This window comes from Mus pahari, chromosome 1 (genome assembly GCF_900095145.1).
Source record: "Mus pahari chromosome 1, PAHARI_EIJ_v1.1, whole genome shotgun sequence".
NCBI classification, from domain to species: domain Eukaryota; kingdom Metazoa; phylum Chordata; class Mammalia; order Rodentia; family Muridae; genus Mus; species Mus pahari.
In genome coordinates, this window is record NC_034590.1 from 118,206,193 (window position 1) to 118,220,163 (window position 13,971).

The 13,971-nt window shown below is 53.5% G+C and overlaps 2 protein-coding genes across 3 annotated transcripts; one reads left to right on the forward strand and one right to left on the reverse strand.

Annotated features, from left to right (window-relative positions):
- Positions 1-152: 152 nt before the first annotated feature.
- Gpr137 (G protein-coupled receptor 137) lies at positions 153-3,964 on the reverse strand. Its single transcript, XM_021204468.2, has 7 exons — positions 2,578-3,964; positions 2,448-2,497; positions 1,609-1,834; positions 1,341-1,490; positions 1,092-1,220; positions 843-961; positions 153-625 (listed from the first exon to the last, which is right to left on the reverse strand). The coding sequence occupies exons 1-7, from the start codon at positions 2,932-2,934 to the stop codon at positions 466-468; spliced, it is 1,191 nt and encodes a 396-aa protein (XP_021060127.1). The 5' UTR covers positions 2,935-3,964; the 3' UTR covers positions 153-465.
- Bad (BCL2 associated agonist of cell death) lies at positions 3,943-13,886 on the forward strand. Of its 2 annotated transcripts, none has more exons than XM_021204507.2 (4): positions 3,943-4,523; positions 4,953-5,132; positions 12,629-12,819; positions 13,385-13,886. In XM_021204507.2, exons 1-4 carry the CDS (start codon positions 4,406-4,408, stop codon positions 13,508-13,510), a joined length of 615 nt encoding a protein of 204 aa, XP_021060166.1. In that variant the 5' UTR covers positions 3,943-4,405; the 3' UTR covers positions 13,511-13,886. The 2 variants fall into 2 exon arrangements, with proteins under 2 accessions (XP_021060166.1, XP_021060173.1); XM_021204514.2 differs by lacking the exon at positions 3,943-4,523 and adding an exon at positions 4,617-4,707.
- Positions 13,887-13,971: the final 85 nt, after the last annotated feature.

A 13,971-nucleotide genomic window follows, 5' to 3' on the forward strand; every position in this document is an offset into this window, starting at 1 on the left:
AGAGAGAGAGAGAGAGAGAGAGAGAGAGAGAGAGAGAACAGAGGCACGTGCCGTGTGGCACCTGCCCAGCCCGGCAACCCATGTCAAGGGCCAGCGGTTGATCATCCTGATGCCAAACAGGTCAAGGTGAGAAGGAACAGAACTCAGACAAGTGACAGGAGGGAGGACAGGGCACAGCCTCTGTTTATTGAGTGGTAGGCACAGGAGAGGTAGCCGGCTCCAGTGTGGAAGCAGAGGTGGCAGGTCATGCCAGGGCTCTGTGGGCATCTGGTATCCTGGGGCCTTGTTTCCATTTTAGGGGGATGGCACAAGCTCACTACAACAGGAGCAGCAAGGAGCTGGCCAGGGGAGAGAAGCAGCCACAGTCTCCTGGCATCCTGGGCAAGAAGCAGCAGCCGTACTTGGCACAGGGGCCAGGGGTCAGGGGAGCTGGGGCCTGGGTATTCTAAGGGGAGTAAAAGGAGATCACGTCTGTGGCGTAGAATAGAGGCTGTGGTGGTGACTACCAGGTCCTGGCACTTGGGAGAAGAGCAGAGGAGTGGTCCTCGTCTGGCTGGCCCCTCCCCAGCCTGGCTCACGTCCGATGGCACCATACCAACTGCCAGAGCCCAGGCTGCCGGACATGCTGCGGGCAGAGAAGCAAGGTGAGTCCCAGACAGTGCCATTATTGAGATGGGAGAGGCTAAGAGACAGAGAGCCCTAGGTCAAAGGGTAAACTGCTTTTGTGGGCAGGGGTGGGCACTGGGAACCCAGAGGGGTTTCACTCAGAACAGATTGGTTCCCATTGCCTCATGGAGGCAGGCTGGATCTCGAGGCACTTCAGGCAGGGTTGAGGCGCCTACCTGGTGCTCTCACTCCGGCTATGCTCCCAGGAGCAGCCCTCATCCTCACAGTGGCCAGCCCGGTCAAAGAAGTAGGATCGGGAGCCAAAACCCTGCCCACTGAGGATCCGACTGGTGCTCTGTAAGGTATGGGGAAGAAGTCGGCACTATGGGTATTTTCTTCTGCCACCGTAACTGTCCCAGGACCCCAGGCCAGAATTCCCAGGGTCCAGCCCTCTACACCAGACCAAGAGGTGGTTGGGGGCCTACCAGATCCTGTGGGGGCCGGTGTACCCGGAAGAAGCCCACCAGCAATGTGGTGGGCAGCAATTCCCAAACGAAGAGGATGAGGCCAAACACCAGGTAGCCTTTGTTCCCTAGGTCATTCACCAGATCTGCCTGGGGAAAAGCAGGGGTTGCAGACATTCTGCCACCACAGAGGATGCTGGCAAGGTCCTGGCCAGCTGGAGGCTAGATATTATAGTTACTAAAGAAAGGACCAACAGGACCAACGCCTACCTGGTCAGATACGTTGTACCAGTCATAATCAAAGGCATCTAGCCGGCTCCGAGGGGCCAAGGCCAGAGCTGCCAGGTTGTAACAGGCCCGGCTGGCATAGAGCAGGACCATGGCACCCCCTATAGCAGCTGCCTGACACACGCTGGTCCCCTGGCAGAGATGACAATAGAGGATCTTCATGGAGAGGAGGGCTCCTATCTTCCTTTACATCCTAAAGAACTCTGTCCAAGGAGCCCCAAGGGTACTACATCAGGGTTGGTGGCCCTACCTTGGCCTCTAAGTAGATGCTGGTGGAAGGGGCTCGACGGGCCACGAGGCAGAGGCAGGCAGCAAGCGAGAGGGCACAGATGACGAAGAGAGAGTCGCTCACCAGGACACGTACCAGCAGGAGGACCCAGGGCTGTGCCTGGCGCTGGCGAGACAGCACTGCACACAGTACATTCACCAGCAAAAAGAGCAGTGAAGCACCCACGAAGGCCCCTCGGACAGCCAGCCTGCAGCCCACAGCAAAGTCAGCCCCAGGCCACAGACCCCCTCGGCCCTCACCAGCAACCCGGACTCCTCAAGAGACCCCAGGGTCAAGTAGAACTCAGATGGTCACATCTAAACTCTGCTCATCTAGTTCTGCAGATGAGGAAACTGAGGAGGGGATCGAGAGCTACAGCATCATAGGAGCACCAGGTCAAACATCTGCTCCTGAGTGGGCCTCATTCCGGCTGTGTGACCTTGAACATGGTACTTTGTCTAACTGGGCCTCAGTTATTCTCTCAAATGAGGATAGGAATAGCACCTCAGGTGAGATGTGCCATGCTTGTGAATTATCTTTATAAACTAGAAGGCACTGTGTAAGGACAGGGGTGTTACAGCCAAGGTCACTAAGAGTACAGGAAGACTTCATGCATTCCATGGGTTGGAGCCTCCATCTGTCTCCACCACAGGTGATGTTGATGGTCTCTCTCTCCTGACACTATCCTAGATGTCTGTATCAGATGTTTCAGGTTTCTCAAGCTCTATCACAAATACTTCTGAGGTTCCTCCTTGTCTCACCCCTGCTGGGTGGGCTTCCTTCCTCCCTGCCACTGACCCACTGACATCTCCAGTACTTACAAGCCTCGGCTCATCTCTGGCCGACGCTTCGCCTTGGCCTTGAACACCACCTGGGAGCAGAGATACCCATCACTCCTTTGGACCCTTGGGATTGCCCTCCTACTCCCACCACACCAGTTCCCGTGGTTACCTGCACAAAGTAGAGGTTCATAAGCGTCAGTGTGAAGAACTGCAGGCAGACAGGGCAGCAATAGAGAAGCCAAAAAGGCAAGGGCCCCAGGCGGTTGGCCCTGGGAGTATCTCGGAAGTAGAAGGAGAAGAGTGTGGTACGCAAGGCTGCCCAGAGCAGACAGAGCGCCAGGAATACTGTCTGATAGCTGAGGCGCTTGTGCCCATACAGAAGCACCAGCCAGAGCTGGGCATAGACAGAGAAGAAGAGCAGAGCGTATAGGGCAGTGTAGGCAGCGGTCAGCCCCAGGGTCACTGTAGGCGGCAGTGCAGGTACCAGCCCAGCTGCAGGCACCAGACCAGACAGGTTACTCTCCATGTCAAGAAGGGAGGCCTGAAACCCGGAGACAGGGATAGAGGGCTGGCCAGAAGCCAAGGAAATAAATACGGAGGGGGTGGGACTGCAATAGGTGGTGAGACCTGGAAACTCTGGAAAAAAGAAGTTGGGGTTGTCAGGCCTTTCCTCCTCAGCAGAGACGGGCGTGGGGGTGGGGATGGGCACGGGTAACCTGGGCCCTATACCCGTCACTCTGGAGTGTATAAGGTAGTCTTTCCTACCCAGGGCAAATGAAATGGGGGTTCGGGGTGTCCCTCCCTGGGCCAGCCCCAGAGCCAAGATGCGAGGATGCAGTGGCACAGAGTCCCTGGCCTTGGTTGCTCGTGTCCCGCTGGCAGGAGGGGGAGAGCCGGCCGATGCCTGTCAGCTTAGGACAGCGGCCGCTGCGGGGGCGCCCAACGCCCCGCTCTCCCCCTCCCCAAGCTTGGTTCCTCTTTCCCCTCCAATAATCCGGATTGGGAGGCTTCTTCCTCTGTCCTCAAGATTCCAGACGTGTTCCCCCACCGCGTCCACCCTCAGCCCTGGTGAATAAGAGGAAGTCGATGTCAGGTTCTCAGGCCGCTGCGGGGTAAGCAGGATTCGGTCGCCGGGACACCGGGCTCCAGCTCCCCGGCTCCCGCTGCTCCGCCCCACTCCTGCGCCTGCGCGGGCGTCCGTTCGCTACGTAAACTGCGTAGCGGCCGGCAGGGACTCCGAAGCCATGCGCCGCGCCCGGCGTGCATCTCTTCGAGAATCGGCGCAAGGTGCGCTGCTGGCGGGTGTCCCGGGTTACGGATGGCGGCGGGCGGCCGAGAGCAGAGCAGGCCGCACACAGCAAGCACCTGGGTTACCAGTGCCACGGACCGCCAGCTCTTAATGTTTGGGGACTACCATTTCCCACGCTTAGATCCCCAAACCCACATAGCGTTCGGCGTGCCCATATGGGGGCGGCAACGACTTCCCCGCACAGGGTCACTGAAGGAAACTTCCGCCCACAACCAAGATGGTACCCGGACCCCGCCCCCTAGCTTCTTCCTGCAGACCCCGCGCTCAGGCCTGGGGCAGCTTACGCACACCTATCCTGGCAGCAGAGCCCCCTAGAGCCCCACGGCTCGCCCTCCTGGGCGCCCCTGTCCCTTCTTCCGCACCCGGGCGGCCATCCTGCCGGAAAGGAGCTCCCGAAATGGCGCGGGGAGTTGTCCCCAAGACGGGCAGTGCAAGGCCTCCACGATCGGGAAGAAGGAGCTGGTCTTCCCATCCCGGTCACTCGGTCCAGGGGGAGCAATAACCATCGCAACGACCATTGCATCCGACGGCCGAGCTTCAGTGAACGGCTCTCTAAGTAATCACTAAGCTGTTTACAGAGTTTTCACCAGCTCCCCAGGGAGGTGTCATTAGCCCCATTTTACAGGAGGGAATTCGGGCCCAGAAGGGCTGGAGGACTTATCAGCCGAAACAGGCCTCCAGGATCCAAATGGGAACCCCAAAGCAGCCCTCGCTGGCTCCTGCACACGCCCTAGGCTTGAGGAAGTCCGATCCCGGAATCCGGAGCCTGGGGAGCGACGCGGGAGGAAGGCGGTGGAGACCAGCAGGTCGGCGCAGGGGTGGGACCTGGCTTGGGGTGGCCCCGCCTCCAGGCCGACCCGGGATTTACTTCGAGAACTGATTGGGTCAGATCTGTGACAGTTCTCGTCGCCCAGGAAACTAGGGCCGGGCGCCCTTAGAACTCGAGGGAGGAGGCAGGCCCGGATCAGGGGCCTCGAGATCGGGCTTGGGGTGAGACCTCTATTCCAGGTCCTAACGGGCAGGGGGAACGCACTAGTGTCTGGACAGAGCTCTAAAGAGAGATTTAATATTCCGGCGACAGCCAGGCCAGACTGAGCAGACTGATGAGGGATTGGGAAGATTTGGGGAGTTGAGCTACCTTGGTGGGAGAGGGAGACAGGAGTACCTCTCCTCCGCTTCTCACAAACACTGTTTGCCTAGCTCTGTAGTGAGTACTTCTTACCTTGTTTCTACAGCCCAGAGTATGTTCCAGATCCCAGAGTTTGAGCCGAGTGAGCAGGAAGACGCTAGTGCTACAGATAGGGGCCTGGGCCCTAGCCTCACTGAGGACCAGCCAGGTCCCTACCTGGCCCCAGGTCTCCTGGGGAGCATCGTTCATCAACAGGGACGGGCATCTTCCAACAGTCATCATGGAGGTAGGTTCCTCACTACGACTACCTGCCTGTCCCATGCCCCCTGACTCAGTTGCTTGCCCCTTACATCCCTGTTGCAGCCATACTTCCTGAAGATTCTTGGGAAGCTCCAGATAGCCCCTTTCATGAGATTGCCTCTTCTACAAACCAGCCATCACTAGGCCAATTCACAGAGATGTATGGTGTGCCCTTAATGACTAAGCTGATTCACTGAATGCTGAAAACAGACCCCCTTATTACGTCCCAAGGTAAACATCAGTGGGAGGTAAGCAGAGCCCGAAAGAAATGACTTTCCTTTTTTTTAAATGTATTTATTGTATGTACGCGAGTACACTGTAGCTGTCTTCAGACACACCAGAAGAGGGCACTGAATCCCATTACAGATGGTTGTGAGCTGCCATGTGGTTGCTGGGAATTGAACTCAGGACCTCTGGAAGAGCAGTCAGTGCGCTCTTAACCACTGAGCCATCTCTCAAGCCCAAGAAGTGGCCAGTAGGTTCGTTCGTTTGTTCTTTCTTTCTTTTTTCTTTTTTCTCTTATTTATTTATTTATTTATTTATTTATTGGTTTTAGAATTATTTTACATATAAGTACACTATAGCTGTCCAGACACACCAGAAGAGGGCGTCAGATCTCATTACAGATGGTTGTGAGCCACCATGTGATTGCTGGGATTTGAACTCAGGACCTCTGGAAGAGCAGTCAGTGCTCTTAACCACTGAGCTGTCTCTCCGGCCCTTGGTTTATTTGTTGTTTTTTTTTGTTTTGTTTTGTTTTTTTTGTTTGTTTTTTTTTTCCAAGACAGGGTTTCTCTTTATAGCCCTGGCTGTCCTGGAACTCNCTCTGTAGACCAGGCTGGCCTTGAACTCTGCCTCCCCGGGGCTGGGATTAAAGGTGTGCACTACCACTACCCGGCTCAGTGGGTTTTTTCTTATTCTATGGCTCACCTTCAGCAGGACTATTCTTGCCCAGATGGGACAGGCAGGTGACCCTAAGCGACAAACAAGAGCCTTGTGAAGTTGGAAAGTGTGAGTGAGTGCCGAGATGGAAGGAGAGGCGTCGGAGATACTGGTTATACCCCTCACTTCCCATTGCTGACCCTGCACAGCCACAGAAATCTGAGCTCAGCCAGGTTTGTCACTGGCTCCATAGAACTTAACTTATCCCTACCCCTCATGTATCCCTGGACTGCCTCAAACATCTATACAGCTGAGACTAGCCTTGAACTCCTGATCCTCCAGCCTCTACCTACAAGTACTAGGATCACAGGCCACCACGCCTGGCATTCCGCTTTCTTTTTTAAATTATGTGTATGTGTATGTCCGTGTAAAATACACATGTACAAGCGCAGGCTTGGAGTCCAGAAGAGGGTGTTGGATCCTCTAAAGCTGGAATTACCTTTACTGGTGGCTGTGAGCTGCCCCCTGTGGTTGCTGGGAACTGAACTCACATCCTATGCGAGAGCAGTAAATGCTTTGAACCACGGAGCCATTTTTCCAGCCCCCCCCCCAATCCCTTCTTTTAACCTTCACTTTTCTTCTTCCTTTTATTATTAGTTTTTATTATTTATCTTTTGGTTTTTCAGGACAGAATTTCTCTGTATAGCCTTAGCTGTCCTGGAACTTGCTCAACCAGGCTGGCCTTAAACTCAAAGAGATTTGCCTCTGCCTCTCAAGTGGTGGGATTAAAGATGTGCACCACCACTGCTGGGCATACCTCCAGATTTCTTTCTCTTTCTTTTTTTTAAAAAGTTAATTAATTAATTAATTAATTAGTTAGTTAGTTAATTAACTTGTTTACTTAATGTGAGAACACTGTGGCTGTCTTCAGACACACCAGAATTGGGCATCACATTCCATTTATACAGGGTTGTGAGCCACCATGTGGTTGCTGGGAATTGAACTCAGGACCTCTAAAAGAGCAGCCAGTGCTCTGAACCACTGAGCAGTCTCTCCAGCCCCACGGATCAAATTCCCAATCACTGGGACTCACCTTGGGGCCCGGGAAGGCCTCGTTCTGCTTCATCCTCACCATGAGCTTCACGTACCCCATGCAGCTGCCGGTCCGCCTGGGAGCAGACCCCACTCAGCTGCAGCAGCTTGTGCAGGAAGGCAGGCGACTGGTGCACGTCCACAGGTGGGGCCTGGCTGGGTCCCGCACTGCTTTGTCACAGTACTCCAGTCTGCAGAGTGAAGGGCCCAGCCTTGTCCAGACAACCCCAGGCTAGAAGCCCCCTCTTTAGAGCTGTCCTAGCAATATGGGACTGAGGAATGTGGCTTCCGTCTTGTGGTTGTGGGGTGAGTTGGTCCAGCTCCAAAAAGAGGAGCTGCCTTGAGTATTACATCTACTCCAAGGGGTGCTCCAACAGGAAGGAGGTGACAATTGGCTGGCATCATGCTAGGACAAAGTGACAGGGTCTGGGATGAGAGACTGGGAGGAAAGGTGGGGACACTCAGAGGAGGAAGGGCAAGCCTGAGGCTCAAGGTCTGGGAGGGACACTGACAGGCTTTGAAAACAGCTTTAGAGAGCACAGTAGAAGCAGGGCCTGCTGCTGCGAGGAGCAGAGGTGCACCCCAGTTCTATGAAGGAGAGCTACTGTGGATGAAGACGACCAGGGCAAACAGCCATGGGGAAGGTAGCTGAATGTGTGTCCTCTTTGCTTCCCTCCCATCCCATGCTAGGCAGAGACAGACACTCCCTGGACCAGTGTGTATGTGGTGTGTGTGTGTGTGTGTGTGTGTGTGTGTGTGTGTGCACGCGCGCGTGTGTGCATGTGGCAGGTGATGATGGGCTCATCAACATTTGATTTACTTTTCAGTGGTCCCATGCAGAGCTGGGTGTGGTAGTCTATGCCTATAATCTCAGCCCCAGCCACAGGTGAGTTTGAGGATGCCTTGGGCTACTTAGACACCCCCCTCCCCTCAGCAAAGCAAAAGCAACACAAGTGAGATCAGCTCACCCTGGTCCTACCTCTCCTGACTACCTGCACCAGCACCCGCTGGGTTGTGAGCATCCCTGGGGCAGGGACTATACAGTAGGAAGAGAGTAGGGAGGCCATAAAATGGGAGAAACAGCCAGTACTGGTCCTGGGTCAGATGGCGGCAGCTGAGGAGGGCCTTTTAAGTGCAGATTGAGAGAGAGAGAGAGAGAGAGAGAGAGAGAGAGAGAGGAGGGTAACTGCTTCTGCCTTAATTTCCTAATCTGTAAAATGGGAATAGAACTGGTCCTACTTCTCAGGGTTCCAGTAACTGCTTAGAAACTGTTGGGCACAGAGGAGACGTGATGGAGACCCTATGCCCGCCTACCACCCTAGTTGTTGTGGGTATCATTGCTGCTGTTGAGTTGGCTCATTCTCTGCAGACCTGGGGTTCCTTCAGTAATAAGTGCAATTTATGCAGTGCCTTAAACATCCGTTGCTCTTGCCTGCCAAACGAGGTATAGGTTAGACTCAGGATTGAGGTGACTTGAAGGTATGCAGATAGCCAATAGGGAGCCACTGAAGGTTTAAGATAGACATAGTTGGGTTTTAGAACAGGGATTTAGACGTGGACCGAATAATCCCTGGGCTTTCGTACAGTCCCTGAGCTAGGAATGTTTTTGTTGTTGTGTTTTGAGGTTTTTAAGATCCAGGTCCAGGAGCCGGGCGTGGTGGCACACGCCTTTAATCCCAGCACTTGGGAGGCAGAGGCAGGCGGATTTCTGAGTTCGAGGCCAGCCTGGTCTACAGAGTGAGTTCCAGGACAGCCAGGACTATACAGAGAAACCCTGTCTTGAAAAACTGAAGAAAAAAAAAAGATCCAGGCCCAGGGCCTCCAGCTTACTAGGCAAGGACTCTCACTTAACTACATCTCCAGCCTCTGTTACATTTGGTGAGACAAAATGTCACTGTTGCCCAGGCTGACCTCAAACTCCTGGGCTCAAGCAGCCACCTGGCCTCAGACACCCAACTAGCCAGTAGCTGGGACTACCGGTCTGTACCAACTTCAGGAATAGTTCTGTCTTTATTTTGATTTTTTGAGACAGAGTCTCTCTGTGTAGCTCCAGCTTTTCAGGAACTAGCTCTGCTGGCCTCGAACTCACACCTCTTACCCCCAGGGGCTTGGATTAAGGGCATGTGCTACCACGCCTAGCTAGGAACAGTTTTATCTATTGAAGTGGTTGACAAAATCCAGGGAACAAAGTATTTTATTATAACAGGTAAGAACTGTGTGAAAATCACATTTCAGTGTTACTGAGTGAAGCAGTGGTGGGCACAAAGGTGTTTTCTGGGACATGTTGTCTCTGAATAGAGACAGAATTTTTGGCCAGAGCAGGGCCAGGAAAGGCCCCAGGCAAGAGACTCTAAAATGCCTTTCCTCAAGGCTACAGGCACAGGTCTGGGCAGGCCATTGTGGAGACAGGCAGACAGTGCCTGAGGGCAGAGCCTCACTGTGCTTGGAAGCATCTGGAAAAACACTGCTTTTGTTTTTATTACTCTCCTCCCTGGTCACCTTGTGTTTTTTTGTTTTGTTTTTTACTAATTAATTTGTGTGTGTAAAGACATGTATGGAGGCCAGAGGATACTTTTTTATGAGTTAATTTGGTTCTCTCTTTTACCTTGTGGGTCTCAGGAATTAAAGGCTTGGTGGCAGCCACCTTTCCATGGCTTGTCATCCCCTAGGCACTCCCACCAATTTTAAAGGAGTATGCTAGGATTCTCCTTGCTCAGTGAATTTGCTGGTTCAGCCACACCCACTTAGCCAGAAGCCCTGTGGGTAAGGAGTTTAAAACTAAAGGTGCATATCAACCAGTTTCTCCCCGCTTCCCCGACCCACAGTCTGTCTGAGAGGGTGGCTTATGGGCAGACCTGCACATCCACCCCGAGAGTAACCACCCATCCCTTCCCCAGAGGGACTGAGGCAGGTCTAGGCCATATCCTACCCACCCTCTTTGTCCCAGTAGTTCACAGAATCTCCAGGTTCTTTCCCGTAAACACAAAGATAATTTTTAAAATCCCATTAAGGGGCTGGAGATGTGACTCAGTCTGTGGAATATCTGCCTAGTGTGTGTGGGGCCTCAGCCTCTAACCTTGGCACCACGCGAGCTGCCGGGGGTGTGCAGGAGCAGGAGGGCCAGAAGTTTAAGGTCAGCATTTCTGCCACCTGAGCCCCTTTCTCATCAGCCAGTACAAACGCTCTGACACAGACGGATGGCATTCTGTCGCCGAGGTGCTTGGCATTGCTGAGTGCCTTTAGTTCTCCATGGCACAGCATGGCGCTTGGCATGGTTGACACTAGTCAGGGCTGGAGAACAGGACTCCTCCAAGTTGGGCCACCAAGGTGGTTTGTGGTACTGCTGAAGCGGGGCTGGGGCATGAGAAGACCCCAGAATCAGACTGGTGTGTACCAGTCTTTGTCACTTAGGCTGTTTGCCTTCGTTTCACTTCCTGTAGAAAGAGGAGCTGCCTCCGTGTGAGTTAAGAACTAAACGAACCGATGCAAAGGATCGTCCAGCCTGACCTGGTCAGTGTTCTGATTGGTTGGTTGGTTTGTGAGGTGCTGGGATAGAACCTTGAGCATGTTAAGCAAGGATTTTTGTTTGTTTTGTGTATTGAGACTGTCTCTATGTAACTCTGGCCATCCTGGAACTCACTCTGGACCAGGCTGGCCTTGAACTCAAGAGATCCAAAGACCTCTGTCTCCAGAGTGCTTGAATTAAAGCTGTATACTAAGCAAGCCTGGTGCTAAACAAGGATTTTAATGTAGCTTAGGAAAGCAGATTTGTTCGGGAAGGGGTGTGGGTGCCACGTGTCCAGGTGCTAGTAGAGGTCAGGGGACGACAGCCTGTGGAGGTTCTTTCTCCCTTTCCACGGATTCCAAGGCCCCTACTCAGCTCATCTGGCTCTACTGAACGCTCCTTCACCGGCTGAGCAATCTCACCAGCCCTTGTTTTGCTTCTTCATGAAGGAGGAGGGGCTGAGCTCAGACCAAGGCCACCTGGAAGACATTTGCCTTGCCACCACAGCTAAGCACACAAACGCCATGATTCCAGGGCTCAGGTTCATTACTCAGAGCAGATGGGCTGTACCACCACAGGCAGGCATGTTCCTTTCGGTGTCAGGCTTCTGTGTAAGATGGGGAGAACTCCGCATCTGCCACACAGGAGCCAAGAAACTAATGGATGCTCAAAGGACAGGGTAGAGTGGTGACTATGGGGCAGGCTCTCCCCGTGCCCCAGACAAAGACTGAGGTGACAAGGAACTGGGGAAATGGGTCCAAGATCACAAAAGGGAACCCACTCAGCTACTGAGTGGTTCTGGTGAAAGTACTCTGTAGGTGAGCAATGATACCCTGTTCTGGCCAGATGCTTGGAGCAGACCCAGGCCAGGTCTTTCATGAGGCTCCTTATCTCGGCTTTTTGTCCCATGTCTGCAGCTGGGATCCTACAGCTGAGCTTCAGAGTCTTGTTAGCCGACCTTTGAGAGAGAGAAGCAAATTTATCAACCCCTGAATGGGAGGGTGATTTTACCTCCTCCCAAGCCTGCAGACACCTGGGTGTGGGCCACAGGCTGTGCTTAGCTCTGGACTCTGCCCCTAGGAGTGGTTCTGGGTCTTCACTGGTCTGGAGATAGGGGTACAGATGGCAGAAGTCAGGATGGCACACAATACCCAGACCAAAGGAGATCACCCACAATGCTCTTGCTGCTCACAGAACGTGTCTACACGCCAATGCGACCTTCACACAGGTGTGGTGCGTTAGTAGTAAGCAAGGCGAGACTGTCCCTTCATGAAGAGAACTTGAAAATGAAGGGTGGTTGGGCAAGGCAAGAGCTGCACAGCCTGATGGGCTCTGGGTTCCAAACCCAGGCACTTCTGGCCTCAGGCCTTAACAGCCGAGCTAACCCGAGGGAATGTGACCTCTCTGATCACCTGTGTAGCTATTGTGTGCATGTGTCTATGTAGGCCAGTGTCCCCCATCCCACCCCACTCCTTTTTTGTGAGGCAAAAGACAAGTTCTCCTGTAGTCTAGGCTGACCTTAAACCTCCCGGCTTTGACCTCACCAGTTCTGGGATTATAAATATAAACCACCACGCCCAGCTCAAGCCTCCATGCTGGGTCTGTTGAACCCGGTGGTGCGAGGAGGATACTTTTAGCACATACATACTCCAGTCTCAGAAAAATAAAACGGATGCGTGATGACAGTTCTTGACACTGTCTCCCAAGAAAGGCGCAAGAGGGGTCGCAGAGCATTGTTTTCCAAGACCCCTGCAAAGACACAGCAAGACGCCTCTCTACGTAAGGGTTGCTATGAGACCATGTGATAGTTTATGTCCGTATTTTATGAAAGGCACAGTAAACTCCTTTTTGTACACTAAAGGCTTCCTTACTAGCACTGTACAAGGATTTGTGGAAGTAACCGATTTCTCACAAAAGCCCTGAGTTCTCTGCATTCACAAAGGATTGGAACGGATGATAACAGGTTAGAGATTCACACCTCTTCCACTTCCTGACCTCTGCAGGCGCTGGGGCTATGGAGACCCGGAGTCGCCACAGTTCGTACCCAGCGGGGACCGAGGAGGATGAAGGGATGGAGGAGGAGCTTAGCCCTTTTCGAGGACGCTCGCGTTCGGCTCCCCCCAATCTCTGGGCAGCGCAGCGCTACGGCCGTGAGCTCCGAAGGATGAGCGATGAGTTTGAGGGTTCCTTCAAGGTGAGCGCCAGCGTTGGGTGCGATGGGACCTGAACCCTCAGCCGCCGCCCCTCCTTTGATCTAGGGCATGTCGGGATTTCTAGTTTCAGAGCCATCAATTTTCCCTTTTGTGTTGTAGAGCATGCTGGGACTTGCAGTTCTAATCCATCCTGTACCAGTGTCCAGTGATTTGCTGGGATTTCCTCCCTCTTCCTTCTTTGTCCAAGACCCCGCCCCCAGTCCCGGTTTATGCCTTCACCTGTAATTGAGAGTTCTTACAGCCAGACCGCTATGATAACCGAAATCTGTAGTACAGACCAACTTCACGCCAAAGTTTCTGAACCGTCAGGTTCATAGTGCACGAGGCTTGCTGGCATCTGAGCCTCTTCCTAACTTCTTAAACTACTTTAAATTAAGTTCTGCCCCATCCTCTAAACACTAGATCTCTGGCTGTGCGGTTTCATTTAGGATTCCGGCACACGCATCATCCCGTGTGTCTGACCGCCCAGTGCAGAGCAAGCTGGTGGTGGGGACCTGATTCGGGATGCCAGAATGAGGCTCACTCTTTCCTCCTCCTTCCCTGAAGGGACTTCCTCGCCCAAAGAGCGCAGGCACTGCAACACAGATGCGACAAAGCGCCAGCTGGACGCGCATTATCCAGTCCTGGTGGGATCGAAACTTGGGCAAAGGAGGCTCCACCCCCTCCCAGTGATCTGCTCCACATTCCCGGAACTCTACCCGCTCCCGTCGCCCGCCATATTGGGTGTGGGCGGAAGTCTTTCGAGGCCTTAGGAAAAAAGAGGATCGCTGTGTCCCTTTTAACCGGGAGAAGAGCTGACGTACAGCTTGGGTCCCTTCCGGTGCGTGCAATAGCCACGGAGGGGTGGCTCCTGTTTGGAGTTTCAAAGTTTTCCACAACCCCACCCCCTAAGCCTCCGGAAGTGGCTGTTTTCCCTCTCCGGTCTGGACTGCCCACGGGCGCCTGTGCTAAGTTGCGGGTCTGGGTGCTGTCCTGTCATAACTGGGGACCCCAGGTCGCGAGAAACGTGCTTTATAATAAAGCCTGCGCATGTGCCGCCGCGCCTCTATCCTTCTATCCTTCGTTTGGGGTTCCGCAAACCGGATCTCTATCGCTGATAGTTTTAAGAGAGACTCGTTTTACCGGAGGAAGAA

Coding starts and splice junctions, on each gene's coding strand:
- Gpr137 (XM_021204468.2), bottom strand. CDS start 2,934: ATGGAGAGTAACCTGTCTGGTCTGGTGCCTGCAGCTGGGCTGGTACCT. Junction 1,491..1,608: donor GCATCTACTTAGAGGCCAAG/GTAGGGCCACCA, acceptor CATCTCTGCCAG/GGGACCAGCGTGTGTCAGGC. Junction 626..842: donor AGCCGGAGTGAGAGCACCAG/GTAGGCGCCTCA, acceptor CTCTGCCCGCAG/CATGTCCGGCAGCCTGGGCT.
- Bad (XM_021204507.2), top strand. CDS start 4,406: ATGGGAACCCCAAAGCAGCCCTCGCTGGCTCCTGCACACGCCCTAGGC. Junction 4,524..4,952: donor AAGGCGGTGGAGACCAGCAG/GTCGGCGCAGGG, acceptor TTGTTTCTACAG/CCCAGAGTATGTTCCAGATC. Junction 12,820..13,384: donor AGTTTGAGGGTTCCTTCAAG/GTGAGCGCCAGC, acceptor CCTTCCCTGAAG/GGACTTCCTCGCCCAAAGAG.